We start from the raw sequence: 19,235 nt of genomic DNA, 5'->3' as shown, positions 1-19,235 counted from the left end.
ATGGTTGTATTTCATTGACAGAACAACAACCTACCTCTATCTATTCGGTGTTTGTTAACTCGATCTTTTATATTATTTTACAAATACAGAAACACTTTGCTTGTATATACAGACCTTATATGTTTTAATAGTTAATACACTGTTAGCCCAAAAACATTATCAACATTCCTTTTTTTATTTATACCTCCTATTTTTCCAAGTGACCTTTTGCATGCATCACAGATAAGAAAGGCTGCTTCTGCAGGACATACTGAAGCTCTGCGAAGGACTCACCTTATTTAATTATAATATACAAAATGACTAATTACTCATCTCCATTAGGCTACGTTCCTGTTTGGTTGCTGGGGGAAAATCCAACAGCAGTTACACAGATGATGCCCTCAGTAGCATGCAAATGAATCTGAATGATTGTCGATGAATGTTACAAAGAGGACCTAAGAAGTTATTATTTCACTTTGTAAACACTTATCAGACATTACTTTATAAGTGATTTTAATGATTTAGACATTATTATTATTAATTATTATTATTATTATAGACTCTAGTGCCCTATGCCCTCAGTAGCATGCAAATGAATCTGAATGATTGTCGATGAATGTTACAAAGAGGACCTAAGAAGTTATTATTTCACTTTGTAAACACTTATCAGACATTACTTTATAAGTGATTTTAATGATTTAGACATTATTATTATTAATTATTATTATTATTATAGACCCTAGTGCCCTTTATTTTAGAGACTCTGTAACATTTTACTGGTCTGAACTGATCAGTCCTGAACCTGTGTGTCATGTCACCATAAGAGGTGGAGTCTACAGATATGCTGCCCTGTGGGGACATAATGGGGTGGAGCCCCAGCAGCATGGGTGGGAGCCAGTGGGCTGGGGTCGGGCGTAAGAAGGGAAAAGTTGAACTGGGTAGTTTCACAGCGAGCAGAGAGGCATTTGAGTCAGGGCACACATGCCTCAGCTGTGAGAGGCCCTACTCCCCTAGGCTGGCTGGCATCCCAGAGCAGAGGCAGAGAGAGAGAGTGAGAGACACACACAGAGTGTGAGACTGAGGGTGAAGAGAAAGTTTCAGTGTAAAAGTAGGTTAGGAAGAAGCAAACAAGTGGTTGAGAAAGTTGTCTGAGAGAGAAGAGAAAGGATTAGAGTTGTGAGCAGCGTGGCTCCTGCAGGTTGTTTTTCACTAGTGTATTTTTATCTGTAGTGAGTGTGCAGACAGTTTGTATTTAGAGTTGACAGCCATGGCGGATACAGGTGTCAAGAAGGAGCACGCAGCCCTAGAAGAAGTGCCTTATGATGACGATGAGGTAGCCCTGGTGGGTGCTGCCACTGAGCCTGCAGTAGATGATGACGACCCTGCTGGGGAGGTGGACATGCTGCTGACCACTGGCTCTGGAGGCAAGAGTGAAGCACAGATGAACGGGGCCATGGTTCTGTCTCTGCTAGACAAGATCATCGGGGTGGTAGACCAGATCCAACACACCCAGAATGGGCTCGAGGCCCGGCAGGAGGCTATGGAGAAGTCAGTGTCATCCATTCAAGGGGAGCTGGCAAAGTTGTCCAAGAACCATGTTGGCACGACCAACACTGTCAACAAAATGCTGGAAAAGGTGCGCAAGGTCAGTGTCAACGTGAAGACGGTGCGCAGCAACCTGGAGAAGCAGGCAGGTCAGATCAAGAAGCTGGAGAGCAACGAGAATGAGCTGCTCAAGAGACGCAACTTCAAAGTCCTCATCTACCAGGTGAAGTAAGGGGACACCGAGGGTGTCTGTGAGCTTGTTCTTTTATCATTTTAAGCTGATAACCTGTGATTGAGAGTGTGCTGCTAATACTTTTAACACAAATTCGTTAAAGTTCCACTTGCAGTACATGTTAGTGTTGAAAAAGGGGTGTGCTGCATTCCCCACATCACAAAGGAAAGTTGTTAGGGAGTGTGAAATGTACCTGGGAATCTATGAAACCATCAGGGCAACATTTTGACACCAGAGAGAGTTAGAGTCACACCGTGGCACCAGCTGACCCTTGTTAGTGAAAATGAAAAGGGGGGCCACAGGATATCATGCTGGCCAAAGCCTCGGCTCTGTGGTTTCCATGACATACATGTCTGAATCACTTTCTCCTAAAACTCAGACAGAAATCAGACTCTATAGTATAGTTTGTGTGAGATGGATTCCTGCTCCCGCTACTATTAGTAGCTTCCATGGAAAAAAATGAAGGCAGATAGTGACCTCTCCCACTCTACGGGACTTCATGATTACCCAATGAAACTATATAAAGACTAGTGGGTGTAAATACGAATATAAGGCCTATAAACACAGGCATGAAGGGCTACTTGAGATAGAACCTACGCCCAACCTCAGAGAGCTCAGAGGGCAGATAGTTGGCAGACTGCTGCCATGTAAGATGATGTTTTTATTATGAAGATTTCTCAGAAGTGGGACCACATTTTCATGCACAAACACTCAAGATCAGAATCATTGATCAGAATTGTAAGTATTGGGATTGGGTCAGATTTATTGGAGGTTGCACAGTGGTTGATCAGTCAATCAGTAGAAAATCAGTAAATGAAAAAATAAAGGACTTGATATGAAGGTGTGATAGCGGAGCAATGATCATCTAACTGCAGTTATGCATCTGATGCTCATCCAGAGAGTTGAACAGGCTTTCATGCACTTGAACTTGAACTGCGTAATAAAAGTCTTGACATAGCCTCTGATCTGGAATTTGTTATTAGACCCCAAATCAACCAACAGCTCAGGATATTGCCAGTGGTAACCACCCCAGGCAAAAGGGAGAAGATTTTCTTTAAACATATTAGCGCAAGAGTGAATCTATGAGTTGCAAGGCTGTCATGAGTGGAGGTTACTTCAGGATCTGCACTGGCAGCCAATCATTTTCACAAACCGCTCCTGGGAAGTCCACTGTGGGAGCAAGTTACACTATAGGCATCTAACAGAAATCCAATCATAGCTACTAGATCTTAATAAATTACTCTGTAAAGCAGGTGTCTCCTGCTGTTTATGACATTGCGTGGTTTACTGCAAGCTTTTTTAACTGCTCGTCCGTGTGCAATTGTCAGTGTAGGCCACTCTTATGATAGTTTGCATGTGTGAAAATCAAGAACCTGTACAAAGAGTAGGACTAGACTGTTTCTATTCTGATTGTGTTTCATTCTAAATCATTTCAGGGCATTTCCTGTCTGTGTTGCCTCAACTACAACACTCTAAAAACTGTCTAAACTTGGTCGCTGTTATGTATTCTCGGCGGTTGTAGGAGCTGTAGCTTCCATGTTGCAGTAGCTGTTTTGGGCTCCCACAGGCTATTTATTGCTAGAGGATGGCTGCACCGTGTCCAGTTTAATTGTCCAACAGATAGGTCGGGAATTGGCAGCACTACAAATCAACACTGGCTCTCAGTCAGGTTACACCCCTTTCCACTGTCTGTTTGTGTGTTAATGTGTGTTAGAGTGGGATAAGTTTAGAATTGGGCTAAGGATGAGATCAGGGTTAGAATTGGGTATGTAGAAGGTATGGATAAGGTTTCACTGAATTGATGTAAGCCAGTGCAACGTCCTCCTCGGATACCAATGTGTGTGTGAGCGTATGTGTGTGTGTGGCCATTCCTTTCCTATATTACCTTACACCCACAGTGTCAATGTCAAGCAAAGCTAAAATTTGAGTAAGACAAGTGAAACATTTTCAGAATTACCTTTGCTGCGTAGGATCTTTTTAACTGTGCTTTGTTAAACCGATACCACCCTGATCTGTAGGTGCTGTATTTTTCTCTGCTGTCATTCTGTCTGCACACACTGAGAATATACTGCACAATTTCAAGCACGGAAAGACTGTGACAGTGAGGCTTTATAATTAAACCTGCAACGGTAGTTGCATGCAGGATCCCCCGGCAACAGCAGGGTGGGGCAATGAAGACATGTTCATTGAATGTACATCACACATTAGCAGAGAAGTACTCATATCTGTTACTGAATAAAAGTAGCAACACCAAGTATTAGCATAAATCTGGATTATAATTTTATATTATAATTATTGATGCATCAATTTGTAACCATATATGCTGCAGGGTGTCTTAATTTATAATGTAATAATGTAAATATGCAAAGTAATGAAGAACTGAAGCTACCAAGGAAATGTAGCGTAGCATTCCATCACTGCATCTCAGATATGAATCACAATGTTTTTAGCAGATCTCAGTCTATTTATATGCATTTGAGTAATGCTAAAACAATGGTGTTACAGTGGTTTCCCAAAAAATAGGCCTCAACAAGAAGATAAACATCATTTCTCTACTTAATTTTAGTCAAATGTGTGTACTTATTTATATTCTGGTAGTTTAGCGCCAACTGTTGCACATTTCCTCCCTCATTAGATGGTGTCATTCTGGAGTTAGAATAGCAAACCCCTTACTGTAAATGACCTTGCAGCAGCTGAGGATCCTCCCGATGCACAAGGCACAACCGGCCTGTCATCACAGCTCTGTGGGCTGACGCTTCTCACACCCTTCCTGCGTTTCTCTGCTCTGACTATGTTGCATCTAACATTGCTTTCTTTTATAGACCAATTGTCTTCCCAGGAGAAACATAATCTTTCCAAATGAGTCCAAGTTTATTTCCTTATTTCCTGTTGATCTTATATTGCTGGGCGTTTGAATGATTTTTATTTTTCAAGTCTAATTTCCTGTGTTTTAGTCTAATAATAATAATAGCTGTCAGGAAACACCCTGATGAAACCTCAAGATAGTTGCTATACAATTATTGCAAATGTTATAAATCTCCCTTTCCGAGACATTTCCTTTTTCTTTGTTTGTTTTTTAACAGTTGAGAGGTGATTTCTGCTTGAAAAATGCCAAACAATTAGTTTCTGAGCTGCATGGGGGTGGGAGGAGAGACAGCTGCCATACGGGTGGTGCCCTCTGTCCCCAGTAGCTGAGCCTCCTGCTCATCCTCAGTGGAGACCAGGCACCTCCACTTGGACTTGGAAGGGGAAAGGGTGTCCTGTTGTGAGACAGTCTCAGTCTGTCAGCAGATGGATGAGGCTTCGTGCTGAAGGAAACAGATATGTTGCTTAAGACAGAGGAAACTTTATTCTTTGGCTTTTTTACTTCCATTTAAGGTAGTTCTGTTAACATGCCTAAAGCGATCATCATCATATGAAGCAATAATTTCCTAGAAAACCTTCTCATCCCTAAAACCTTACACATACATTAGTCACAATGCAACTGTGTGTTAGACTAGTAGTTAACAACCAGCAGAAATAACGAGCTGGTAACCTCATTTCTCTTTAACCCGACACCCCCAGATTTTTCTCATTTTCACACTTGTAGTCTTCAGTCCCAACCGACCCCGACTCAACGGACCGTTTGAGTCATTAGATCTCACACAGCTCTCTCTGGAGACACAAAAGACTTTACACAACTTTTTTCATATGCACAGTTGTACTTCATAAGACCTGTAAAGACTTTGATGTGTAAAATTAGTTGCCCTTTTGGGTGTCATCATTCTGTGGATTTATATACAAACAACATGGTTTCCATGTGATACACACACTATTGTAAGTGCTCGTTTGAGTGAGTTTTATGACTGGAAATATGTGCTTTAATTGGATACAGTTAATTATAACCGTGGGTCACGTGTCTATTTCATAATGTGCATTATTTATTTCTTTGCATGGATTAATCTAGTTGCTATGTGAGAGTCCATCAGAGTGTGAGACAGTACTGCTGTGTGTCTGGAATCAGGGTGTGTTTGGCTACAGTTCAAGAACAGTGATAGCCATGTGGTTGACTCTATCAGGGCGATGTAAGACTTCTCAGTTACAGTCTACTTATTCCACGCCAACCTCACAGAACCTCCAGAGCTCAGATCTCAGCCAACAAGCCTCACCACCAGCCCCAGCCCACTTTTCTTTAATAGCTTTTAACCGTGCTCAGACTATGTAATAACTCAGTTCCACTTAGCCCAGACACGGTGATCCAGCCAAGGCTTTCGGCTACTTCAGCTGACTGAATCTTTAAATCAGATCTGTACAGAGAGGGTAGTCATGAAGAACCAACCCCTACCAAGAGCAACCAACTCGACCAAAAAGCACTTGACCAGCAGCACCAAGTTAGTGTTGTGATTCATCTCGCTGGCATCTCCCTGCCTCTCCTGCCAACATGCCCACTTGTTCTCTTCCCTTCCTCTCGACTTCTCTTCGCCATCACTCCCACTATCAACATAGCCCTTCTACTCCCACTCAGTCATCTAATTTAGAATCAAGGACACATCTCATTCAGTATTTGCTACAGCACTTGTACACTTGTTGCCCTCTTCCAGTCTCTTCTATCTGCCCTTTTCTCCTGCTGCGCCCCTCCTTCCCAAGCTAGTGGAAAGATATCTGTCAGGCTCCACATTTCACTGTTGCATGTCAGCTAAGGTAGTTCTGAGTTTCAGGACTCTGTGGCGTGTGAGCCAGTCAAGAGTCTCATGACCAAAAATAAAAAATAAAAAAAACGAAGAAAAGACAATCCACAGTGAAATTTCTTGCAGAGATGAGATGATTGATACCATTCTCACGTCTAAATATGAGGACCCAGCCATCAAGCTGTTAGATTATTAGCACAAAGACTGGAAACATGCAGGGCATTTGTCCAGAAGTAACCAGAAGTGCCGACCAGCACATCTCAACGAACTCAATAAATCTGAACTTTAATTAACATGTTATGTCTTATTTGTTTAATCATTGCTAAAAACAAAAAACAAAGTGTGACTCATTACTGGGCTGCTTCTTCTCACTACCATGATTTTCCAGGCAACCAGGGGAATAAGAAATAATCCTGCACATAATCACATTCAAAGTGGCAAATTCCACTGACGTTTTTGTACACATTAAATAACTAAGAAAGTGTGCTAATCACTTAGCTTGCTAATAGTTGGATTTGTTGCCTTAGGACAGAACCAGGCTGGATTTTTCCAGTTGTTTCCAGGTTAAGCTTAACTTGTGGTAGCTTCATATTTTCCATCCACAGTAAATAAGAATATTTCTCAAAATGTTATTCCTTCTAAAGTCAAGCTATTGCTTTGTTTTGGCAGTAACCAACAACATCTTGGAGCCTGAACTTTGTTTCTTATTGGCATTTTTTGCCCACATTAGGATGTTGTAATATTCTGACTCTGACTCTCTCTCTCTCTCTCTCAAATCATGTAAGTCCAACCCAAACCAAACTAAGTTGAAATTCTTTTAGGAAGGAAACCAAAATCATTGTCCTTGCTTGTCAGGGGTGTACCAGCGAGAATCATTTGCACATCTGCTGATATGGTTGCATAAAAAATGTAAAGGAGATTTACTATTTTAAACACTTAAAGGTCCAGTGTGGAGAAGTCAGTAGCATCTAGCATCTAGGTGAGCATGCAGATGCAACCAACTAAATGCTGCTTGGCTTCCAACCATTTAGGAGAAGCTACAGTGGCTGAAGAACTTGTGAAAAAGGTGAAACACCAGCCACCACCCTCTCTCCCTCTCAATACAAAAGAATCATTCTAAGGTAATTGTAACACAAATATTAGTTTCAGGTGATATATACTAATGGAAATATGAATATTATATCCTCTCCTAAATGTTACATACTGGATCTTTAAAGCTAGTGGGGCATAATCAGACAGACTTTGTAATTTATATACTAGCATGCAGTACGTTTGCTCTCTGCTATGCTTTTTAAGATCAAATGTACAACACTCTGTGGTGTGTGTGTCTGAGATATAAGAGGCTTTCCTGTGCTCCTGTAATAAGGATATACAGTTTGTACAGCAGAAAGATGATCCCTGCTATTCCAACAGGCGGAGGCACTGCACATCTAAATGATCTATACATTATTATTAGCTTCTGTCCGTCTAATATAGTTATTTTTCTTGGTTATGTAATTCTACCTACAAATTAAGTCTCCCACAGTACTTATGTTTTAGATGATGGGTGTTTTACATACTGTACATTTAGCACTTCAAATATGTTGTGCGTTAAAGGTATAGATTGTTGCACATCAGCGTATTTTACTTTAAAGGTCTTATACTGTAGAACGTAATTATAAAGCAGGTCTAGGTTCTATAGCCCATCCCCAGCATAGCCAATCTGGACCAACTGTCCAGGTAGGATACAATGTGCTATGGTTGTGTGAGAGGGGAGATGTAAAACTATATTGAGACATTCACCAAACACCAAAAAATCACCAATGTGTGCAGCACCACCTCAGTGTGATACAGCCCAGCTGATAAGCTGTTTCTGCAGGTCACCCTCCACGCTGGTCCCCTTAAAATAACTAAATGTTAGTTATTTTGTCCTGATGTCTGATCTCTGGCTCCAGCTGCCATCTTGCTGCACCAAACATCCACATCCCACAGCAGCAGACAGGATGTACAAGCTGGGAGACCGATGTAAGCTGCCCCTCGATTCGAACAGTCGTAGTTATCATCCAGTGTCTTGGCTGGCTAACAGAAATGTGTCCTCATTCCACATCACCACTCGCTGGTATTTGCTGATACCCCCCTGCTGTTTATTCCAAGATTTGTAGGCACACCCTTCATCTACGAGGCCACAGCCAAAATAAAAAGTTGGCCAAATTATCTGAGATGATATATTAAAGGAAAGCGCTATGTTGCTTTTGATTATTAATACCTCAGCAGTCATGGAATGGTGCAGTGTCCTGTTTCATTGTGTGCGTCTGAATTTAGCAGTCAGCAGCACCAATTGATTGATTAATTGCATTTAATATGCGTTTGTGTGGGCTTATTTCTGTGGATACTTCAAAACGTTTGCAGATAAAAACAGAAACTGCCTGTAAATAGGTACTACAAAAGATGCTTTAAACATTTTAGTAAGTTGCTGTTCACTGTTCACTATTAATATTAGTAAATCTTATAGCTGTAACTTCAGAAGTTGCGTGTGAAAGTAAAGTTTGGTATGTGCAAACCTTCAGTCTGAGGAGCAACAGTCAGGTTACCGTGGCGGTATATTTCCCGCTGCTGCTGCTGCTGCGGTGGTTGCTGTTCTTGTCACTAGCATGTGAGTTATAGGCTGTCACTGGGAGCGTGCCAGGATACTCTGTGGTTTTTTGTACCCTTGGGAGTAGACTTTGAATGTTTAGGATGATTAATTTATAAATAGAAATCATCTCAGTTATGTTAGCAGACATTAAACATTAAAATGCATCCTTATTTTAACCTTATTTTCTTAGTTTCTCACACAAATACACAATTTTAGGGACATTTCTGAGTGCAAGTTAATATCAGGACAGCTGAGTGGCTCGTGCTAAATTAGAAACAAACACAGAGACAGAATAAAAGCTCTACAGCATGTCAGGTTTTCCATTTTATAATGTCCCAGTTATATTATTCAGTAGCACACGAACAATATCTCAATTCAAAACAAAGCAAAGCAGTGTGTGTGATTGGCTGGTTGCCTTTCTTCTCGTACCCCTATGTGTCATTTAGAAGGAGTTATTGGTCATTACTGATTATATTGGCCTAATGTAATTGAGTAGTTATAGTTTCCTAAAGTTGGGCCCAGTACTGTTTATTCATGCCCTGACTTGAGCCACACGACACATTTCATGCTGACTGCAACAAGCATGTGCAAATTTATGTTTGTGCCTTCCAACTTATACTTACCGTACACCATCCGTGTAAATATGGATGGCACCATTAGAGAAAAAGGGATAGTTATATAATATATTACAACAGTGTAGCTGCCAGTTTACACAGACGTAAATGGAAAAGCAAATGTTCAATCTTTGCGTGGGACTAACCCTGGGATTCCAGTGGTTTCAGAGTTATGGATGTGGGAACGCTGAGTTGTGGAAAAGGGCTTCCCCTTCAGGTCCCCGTGTGTGAAATCACAAATCACTGTGACAGAAAAACCAAGGAACTCCCTTCCTGTGGTGTGCAATCTAACATGACATCGCCATATTGGCTATGTGGTACACAGAGCCCCTTTCTTTGAAAGAATCTGTCTATAGACAGAGTGGGATTGGTTGTAAATGTTTCCATGGTCCACGAGACACCCAAACATGGCGCCATCTGAGTGGGTTGTACCAAAAGGGATAAGAGACCTTCATGAAACAGAATTTGCATTGTGCCCTCAGTCATAAGAGTCACCCCAAAATGCCTGAGGTAGTAGGCGGCTGGAGCAGTCATCTGTGAATTGTTTGAGCCTTATTTAGTGTGTAGAGTGTGGGATGCATCAATACTAATGACCACAGCACATTAGAGTCCTTATTTTAGCCTCCGAGCACTCTTTAGGGATCAAAGTGTTGCGATTCAGGGCTCTTACACGCGAACCTCCACCTCTGTTTCATGTCAATCTCTCATTTGGCCTTCTCCCATCCTGGAGGGGCACGAGGGTCAGTGATATCACTCATTGTGAAAGCTAAGTGCACAGCTGCAAGCACTGGACAGGATCAGGCAGCTGCTCCTGTGACTCACCGGAGAGGCCTTTCATCATGCTGCCTTACAAGGAATGGTGTGTGTCTGTGTATGTGTATGCGTGTGTATGTGTTTATCTACAAGCCTGCAAGTTGCTAAATGTCTGGATGCATGTAGGTGGATCAGGGTGGTGAATGTTAATGGATTTGTTATCTAAACAAAAGTCAAGCCGCTACTCTGCCTTAGCACGCAGGTACTGAGGACAGAAATATTTATAAAAATGCTCAAAAAGTAAGTCATTTATTTAATCAGAATGACGTCCTTTTGGATTTGCTTGGATTATGTTGACACAAATAGGATCATTCATTTATAGTATACATTTTGATAGGTGATACAAACTGAAGGCTGCACACCCACCTTGCAATTATTAGCACAAATCGCAATCTGGTTATTTTTGTGCAAAACCACTTCTTTATTTAGAAACATCATGATATCATTGTGGGTAACAACGTTTTAAATAACTATATATGACCATTTGATTCAGTGAAGGTCTTGTAACAGCAGCTAGAGAAACAGAGAAGGTGATGGAGAAAGGTAGACGCCAGTGGCTATAGAGCTGATTAGGAGCGCTGTTTGCACCGTTGTCCATGGTAACAGTCGGTGATTAAATTATCCCAGAAACGTCGTATGAGTCAGACAGAGGATATTTCGCCTCTGATAATATATAGACAATGCAAAAGCATTGCTGTTGTTACACGAACATCTTTAATTTGCAGTTAAATTTAAGGAAGATGACATCATTTTCGCCATAAGTTGACAAAATTCTTGATAGCGATTTGAGCTGTTTACCAAAATCTTTCCTCTCAGTCTTCTGGGGCTTTTTAATTGCATCTCCTGTGTTGTTCCTCCCTCTGAGAGAAGGCTCAGACAGTTGTTGGCCTGTGCGAGCAAACCAACACACACACACACACACACACACACACACACACACACACTCAGAGAGTTTCCACGCTTTCTAGCCATCTTTTCCATGAGGTATGATTCACACCACTCTTAGAGAAAAGAAACATTTGCAGCAGACCTCTTTCTCATTGAGGAGAGCACACATACACTCAGTCATCATTCCCCTGGCACCTGTCAGTAAATGGACACACAGACACACACACACACACACACACACACACACAAACTGTCGTCTTTTCCATTGCTGCCTTTGCTGGTAAGTGGGAGGAAAGAGGAAGGTAACACAGACTCACTAATGGACTTACCATCTCCACAAACTCGAGCTTTGTAATCAGGCAGGAAAACCCAATCAGGGTTCACTGATTACACTGATTTTTGTTAGGATTTCCACAGGTACTGTTGAGTCAAGAATGTAAACAACAAAATGTTCTAACATGCAATTTCTTTGTTTTGTACATGGGTTCCCACGTGCCTTATAAAATGTAATACGCGATTGAAACACTAAAAACTAAAAAATAAGTCATCAATGTGCTCCCTGGGAAATCTAGACTAATAAATCAGCCGTCAGAATCTGTATTGGTTTGCCATCTGATAAGATTAGTGTGAGAGTTATTAGAGAGCTGACAAGTTGATTATTTTGGTGTAAAATATTACAGTCACTAAGATATCTCTATCAAGATTGTTGTTTTAATGTTAGATATTCATGTTACAATCGACCAGTATAATGTTATCTATATCAGTGTCAGTCTCAAAAAAACATTATCAGTCGGACTATGCTCTGTTGTTACCACCTAAACAATGTTAATGCATTAATGTAATAACAGACTTCATGAGTGAAAAACCTGGAATATTTTTTTTATTTACATTTTAAGTTATACACTTTCATATGCACTTTATAGAAATCTTTCACCATATGTGATTTATTTTCTACAATTTTTATGGTTTACGTTGGTCGGTGATGATCTTGATTAAGCAGTGCGTAGCTTTAGTGAGGTACGGAGCTGACATAGTCCTTGAGGACCATGTTGTAATTTCCCTATTTTGTATGACCTCAGCTCTTCCCAGGATGCTGTGCACTGCTGTTTTTCCATTGGTCACAGAAGCTGCCTGTTCAGACCACTATTTCTTATGAAAGGTGTTCACAGTTTGGCTTTATGGAAAAACCTGTATATAATTGCATTTCTGTGTGCGAGGGTGGGTGTGCTTGTGTCAGCATGAATACTTGTACTCATGCATAGTTATATATTTGTGTGTGTGTTTATTATGAGTATAGAAGTTGTTGTTTTTTCCAGGAACCCAAGAGATGCACTTGTGTGTATATATATTTTTAAGTTTAAGATTAACACACTGGTTTTAGACAAACTCACCCCACAGCAACAAACATAACAAAGTTTTGTCATGTACATATGAGGTCACCCGAACAGCTTCTTGTTCACAGTTTGGAGTGTTTTGTGTACTTTATGTCCCTGTGAGTACACATATTTACTCTGTGTGGGGTTGCCTTCAAAACTGGCCACATTTCAGCACTTTGTGTCTTTCTCTTATTCAGTTTTGTGCATCATACTCCATCATTCTGACAGAATCTATGGAAAACCCTGTGGTAGTTATGTGCTCATGCATTCAAAAATATCTCTTGTGAATGTTAAATTAATGCAGCTCATCTTCACCGTGCATGTCTGCAAAGCAGGTGCAGCATTTATTTTAGTTTAATTGTAATACACAGAGAATCTCATGTCCGTACAGTATATTGTTGTAGAGATGTCAGCTGTTTATCCAGCTACATTTCACCACCCACAAGAGACAACATGAGCAGGTGGTTGCCACGGTGACAGAGTGCTGTGTTTATCTGTTGCTGTGTCGGTGGGGAGGGCGTTGTGTGGTTAGGGGCGGGGGGTGAACGCTGCAGTGGCCGGTAGCCAGAGAACGGTAGATGGAATCCAGGGAGAGGGAAAGGCCAGCCCAAAATAAACCCATACAGAGCCGGTCGGCCAGGCCCACACCATACACGGCACCAGATAAGGAGGCAATGTCCATTTTATGAGAGGATCATATGGCAATATTTGAACTGCACAGGGAGATACGCTGTTATCTGCACAGTGCAGATAACAGCACTGAAATCCAGTTTGACTACAAATATTGCTATAATATATTGTTATTACTGACATAACACTGATATTAACAGTGGCAAATCAATACATGTCTCAATCCTTGCTCAAGAAAATCTCATAACAGGTTAGTTACAGTAGTTAGAAATTTGATAACGTTTAAGTCACTTCCTTCAAACACTCATGCCTCCTTTCCTGTGCTTTACTCTTTTCTATAAGTAATGTGTATCTAATCTACTGTAGCGTCAATGCCCTGCAAGTCAAGGTGCTGTGTTGTCTTTCTATAAAGTGAGTGGCCACATTTCAGGGAGCAGAGTTTTTTTTTTTTTTTTTAAATAAATTGATAGGTAGGCTTAACTGGATGTGAGCAATGATTTGATCTGAAGTGACAGCTAGGTGGGGAGACGGAAGACTGATTACGCTTCGAATGAGATTGGATGATGAAGATACTCACTTGTGTCAGAGGTGATGCATAAATTGAATCTGTCGACATGGTGATGGTGATTAATTTGACAAGTTATTGCTGCCTTATGCGTTTTTTTTTACAATACTCCCAATGAATAGGTGTCGAACCTTTTTAGTTGAGAAGACAAACAGTGCTGTATGTCTGTTTCATGTGTCTGTGGGAGATTCAATCTGCATGTGGCAACAGACTGACAATAACCACATTTCATGACCTTCACTGGCTTAACATTGGACAAAAACAGTATTTATACATTTATTGTTTTTCATTTTTCTCAGATTCAGCTCAAACCTGTCAAACCTAAAATCTAAACTTTGAAGTTTAGATTGTGAACTAGTCAAATAGTCGGCACTATGATACAATTCTCAGTTATGTTGAAATATAGTGAAGACACAGATAACAATCAAAGCACGTATATTTCAATATATGAGGTTATTTGCACATAAGATTCACTAAATCATTACATTGCATTAAAGTCTAATAGCAGTTTTGGAGGCATTTTTACCCTAACAAGTAGAATATCTTGAAAGTCAGTATGACTGCTCTGTTGTCTGCAGTTTGAAGGCCACAGTGACTCAATCCCTTATTTCTACAAATTCAGTGAAGGGAAGCACTGAGGTCTCTCTAGGGGTCACATCACCCCGTTAGTGGGGTAACATTCTGGGCATTGTGCTGCTACTCCCTGTGGGGTTATCGGGTACCACACTGACAGTGTCCTGCCAAACAATATGGAAATAGTGTTGCTGCAACACTGACTGACTGGTAGCTGTCAGCATTACAACATCGATTGCTGTCTGAACAAGTCATGCTGTAAAGACATGCAGTGGAAAACCCGCTTGCACCAAGTGGTAAAATAAAACTCTTGGGAGGAGGTTTTACAACAGCTTTTCTGTATAACTCTATGTAGAACAGATAGCATGACCTTATGTGGTTCAGTTTTACTGACATTTTTCGATGAGGTGTGAAATTGTTGTGCTGCTGTGCTAGATATCATATGATTTAAATTTGACTGTCCTTTAAAGTTATTTTTGTTTGTTTACTGTTAGACTTTACATTAAAATTAGACTTTTAAGCCACAACAGTGGAAGTGTGTGAGTTATATAGTTTGTATAGAATGATAGCAAAAATGGCAGGCAGCCTGAGAGTGGTGCTTGCACTGGAAGCATCCTCACACTGGAGGTCTGCAGCCAGACCCCTCTCAGAATGGCAGGAAATGGTGGTTAGATGTAACACGACTTTAGTTTCAGTATGACTGTTCATGCATAAAACATAGGGTTCCCGTAGGTTTATTTGTGGTGCCGAATATGTAATCATACCTTTGTTCTTATATTTCTAAGACCATTTCTGATAAATCTGAAATAACTGGGTAAAGCACTTAATTGTTGGCACATGATTGACACCACTAGATGGCACTCTACACTAGCTTCAAGCAATGAAGTGTTGCGTGCACTGAATATGTAGATCATGCTCTCATGCAAAGGGCATTAACTTTTCTCAGGCTGATATTTTTCACATGACATATTGAATGAAATTCCGTAATTTGCAGTATCCAATCATACCATACAATCAGTGTAGCACAATGTCTGCTAATATTGTAGTAAATGTCAAATTGAAAATGTTATTCAAGTCACACATTGTGTCTTTTTAATATGATGCTGCTGTGGCTTCATGCTCTCCTTTTCTTATCTTTTCTATTTTGCTTCCTCAGGATCAAGTAAAGCCACCAAAGACGTCCAAAACCGAGACAGTCGCTGAAGGTAAAGCTGTGGAGGGCCTTGAGCAGATACCTGAGGAGGGACGAGAAGGACTCCCAGACAATCTGAATTCAGATGAGGAGGTGGAAATTGAAGAGATAATCGAGGAGTCTCGTACCAAGCGCCTCCAGCGCAGCACCAAGCAGCAAGTGGATAACATAAAGAAAGCCTTCTCCAAAGAGAAAATGGAGAAAACCAAGCTAAAAACCAAGGAGAACTTGGAGAAGACAAAGCAGAGAACTCGTGAGAACCTGGAGAAGACAAGACAGAAAACCCGTGACAACCTGGAGAAAACCAAGCACAGCCTGGAGAAAAAGATTGGCAAGCTCGGGACCCGCATGACCCCAAACCAGGAGCGCAGGATGAAAATGAAGACCTCCAAAGACAAGGTTAAGAAGTCCCTTACTCCTGACCACACGGTCTATGCTCGCTCCAAGACCACCGTGTACCGCGTGCCACCCTTTACCTTCCACGTTAAGAAGATCCGAGAAGGGGAGGAGGAGGTGGTGCAGAACACAGAGCTGGAGGATGTGACCGAGGCCGAGGGCCAGCCAGGAGGAGAGGAGAATGGGCTGGGCATGCATGAGGAGGTGGAGGTGGAGGAAGGGGAGCTGGTTAGTGTAGACAGCCCTCTGTTAGAGGTGACTGAGGACTCTCAGCTGGTCAGTGTGGAGCCTGACTACCTAAAGAAGGCCCAAAGCGAATAAAGCACTCCAGCTCTGCAGGGCTGTGAAGGAAGAGCTAAAAGGAAGAAGAGGGGGAACCGACCCTTGATGAATGAGTCACAATCACAAAGACACAATATTAGTCACGGGATTTTCTAGATGTGATCACAGTCTTTGACAATCTCAATGATTTCTGATTTCTTTTTACTGTACCCAACAGGGATGACTTTCATATTTTCTCATCTTTAGCACACAAATAAGAAAAGCAAAACTAAAAGTTAGCTTTTGAAACATGCTGCAGGCTGACTGGTTATTTTAGACCTGTATTCTTATTGTATTTGCTGTTTGTTGCTGGTTTGATAAATTGAATGACTATGTGATTTAAAAAAAAAAGGTATAAATGGTCATTGCTATTGAGATGTAATGTGTAATATAACATTTGCCATGTATGATATGCACATTTAAGAGGTATGGTAACAGGAAGTTGTTGGTGGGATTTTTGTTTAAATGGATGGTTTCAGTGATGTAATGTGCACATGCAAAACATAAAATAGTAAGCAAGGTTTAGGCCTACAGAAGAAAAGTGAGGAGGAACAGTTTTCCTCCACTTAAGAGTTTACAAAAACATTATCCCCAACACGCAAAAAATATTAGGACATAAATCTTCCAGTCACTCAGGCATTGTGCCAAATGCTACTTTATAATGTTTTTCAATGTGAATTATAAATTTAAGTCACTGAAAATAGGACATAATGCCCGATCAGTTATATTAGGGAGATTAAAATACTGACAAATTGTACTTTCAAAATATTTAAATACTCACAGATAGCATTACACTTACTCCTATGAACTTGTGATAATACTTTTAAGATCTACTGTTTTTCCTTTTCAAAAGCAAGTTAATATTTTGCTTTGATTAAAAAATATATATATTATGTGTGGAAATATTGTCTATTCTGGGTTCTTAATTGGTCCCTCATTTAAAATTTCAGCTATATTATAATTAAATACTCAGAGCTGGTATCAGTGAAATTTAGAATGTAACCTTTTCTGCGGTGTATCTTTACAATGCATGCTTAAAAAACACGGTTTGATCATCATTTACTGCAATGTTTTGATATATATTCACCGTGCTATATTTATTGCATGTGGACATGCTGTGCTCTTCCACAGCTTTCACAGAGCACAACACGCACAGAGGAGAAAAAGAATTACTGTTATTCGGGTCAGAGCTTATCACAGTACATTTGCACATCCCTATTATATTTTCTCAAGGTAAACGCAGGCAGAGAAATCATGATCTGAAGATAAAAATGACAGTTTAATTACTGACTATATAATAGCTGGAGAGTCAAGTATCCTAAGAGTGAGACAGCACACGGCCAAGTCTTACGAATGGCATGGCACTTTAATAAATGTCAGAGCATAGGATCAGCGTGGTCTAGTCCACAACGTTTTAGCAGAAACCATTCGCGTGTACTTCCTTTGAATTATAAGAGCAATGTCCACACTGAAGCTCTCTGATCATAATTCATAAATCGTTGTAACTATATAGAAGACAATGATGCAGGATTAGAGGAAGCTATGACAATTGGATTGTACTTATCTGAGCCTGATGTCAACTGGCAATGGTAATGTTAAATCATTGCCGCTTTTGATCATGTAAGACAAGCACACAGAGCTCCAGACAGGAAGACGGTATGGCTTTCATTTTCCTCCCTGGACACTGTGTGTGATCTTGATGTGGTGTAGGCATGCAGAAGCCCACAGTGTAGCACAGAGCACCATTAAAATAATCAATGGGCTGGGGAATGCAATTAAAGAGAGTGCTCCCTCTGAGGACCGAGCAAGGTAAAGAACAGCGAGGAGGACAGAGAATAAGGATGTGTCTGTATGTCAGTGTGTGTGTGTGTGTGTGTGTGACTTGTCTGTCTGTCTGTCTGTCTGTCAGTGTGTGTGTGTGTGTGTGTGTGTGACTTGTCTGTCTGTCTGTCTGTCAGTGTGTGTCAGTGTGTATGTGTTTATGATTTTCCTGTCTGTCTGTCTGCCTGTGAGTGTGTGTGATTATGAAGAGTATGTATTTGCATACTAGTATATCCACATTTACAGTTTGATGATTTGATATCAGCAACAAGTGAAAATTTCATAAAAGAACAAACAAATCAATTACAGGCTTATGAAATCACAGGCGTACTAATACTATAGTATTTTTTTTTTTATTGATGTTCTTAAAAGACTAAAATGTCTTTATTGTCTAGCACACAACACTGAAACATTTGTAAGATACTGGTCCCTTTTAAAAGAGAACGTATGTTTTGCCACCATGTATATTTTGCCTTATTTTGAGCTTAAAACAATAAAAACCAGCCTGCTTAAAAAAAAAATGAAAAAAAAATTAGCAGGTACACTGCTGCAACGCAACGTGACACATAATTGCATTTGGTGTTACTGATTGATACTCAAATAAATGAAGCTTGCCTTTCTTTTCTGATGTGTTTAAGGCAAGGTGTGCCTAATCACTTCATTATAAATAAAAGCTTACTGAATAATACATACTGCCTATTATTGTTTTTTATTTTCCATAGCCTTTTATGATTGTACTATTTGTGTATATGTACTGACTAATCACTTAGTGTGAGGAGAGCTTTGGGTAAATCAGACAATGAATTATGATTAGGATCGATCAATAAAGAACAGCTCTGGTGTTATTAAACTCTTGATGACGTCGACACTGCCAGTAACTCAGATGACTTCCAGGCTGGCTGTTCCGTCCAACAGCTCGTCCTCCCTCCGCAGCAAACGAGCGCGCGGTTTTATTCCGTGGGGAGGGTGCGCATGAGCGGAACAGCACGGTTGCGACAGCAGTAAACAC

The 19,235-nt window shown here is 40.6% G+C and overlaps 1 protein-coding gene across 1 annotated transcript; it reads left to right on the top strand.

Moving 5' to 3' along the window:
* The first annotated feature begins 893 nt into the window (after positions 1-893).
* Positions 894-18,318, top strand: cavin1a (caveolae associated protein 1a). Its single transcript, XM_010739704.3, has 2 exons — positions 894-1,747; positions 15,653-18,318. Exons 1-2 carry the CDS (start codon positions 1,247-1,249, stop codon positions 16,403-16,405), a joined length of 1,254 nt encoding a protein of 417 aa, XP_010738006.1. The 5' UTR covers positions 894-1,246; the 3' UTR covers positions 16,406-18,318.
* Positions 18,319-19,235: the final 917 nt, after the last annotated feature.

The sequence above is a fragment of the Larimichthys crocea genome, chromosome XII (assembly GCF_000972845.2).
Source record: "Larimichthys crocea isolate SSNF chromosome XII, L_crocea_2.0, whole genome shotgun sequence".
Classification (NCBI taxonomy): Eukaryota; Metazoa; Chordata; class Actinopteri; family Sciaenidae; genus Larimichthys; species Larimichthys crocea.
This window is presented reverse-complemented; position numbering and strand designations above follow the sequence as displayed.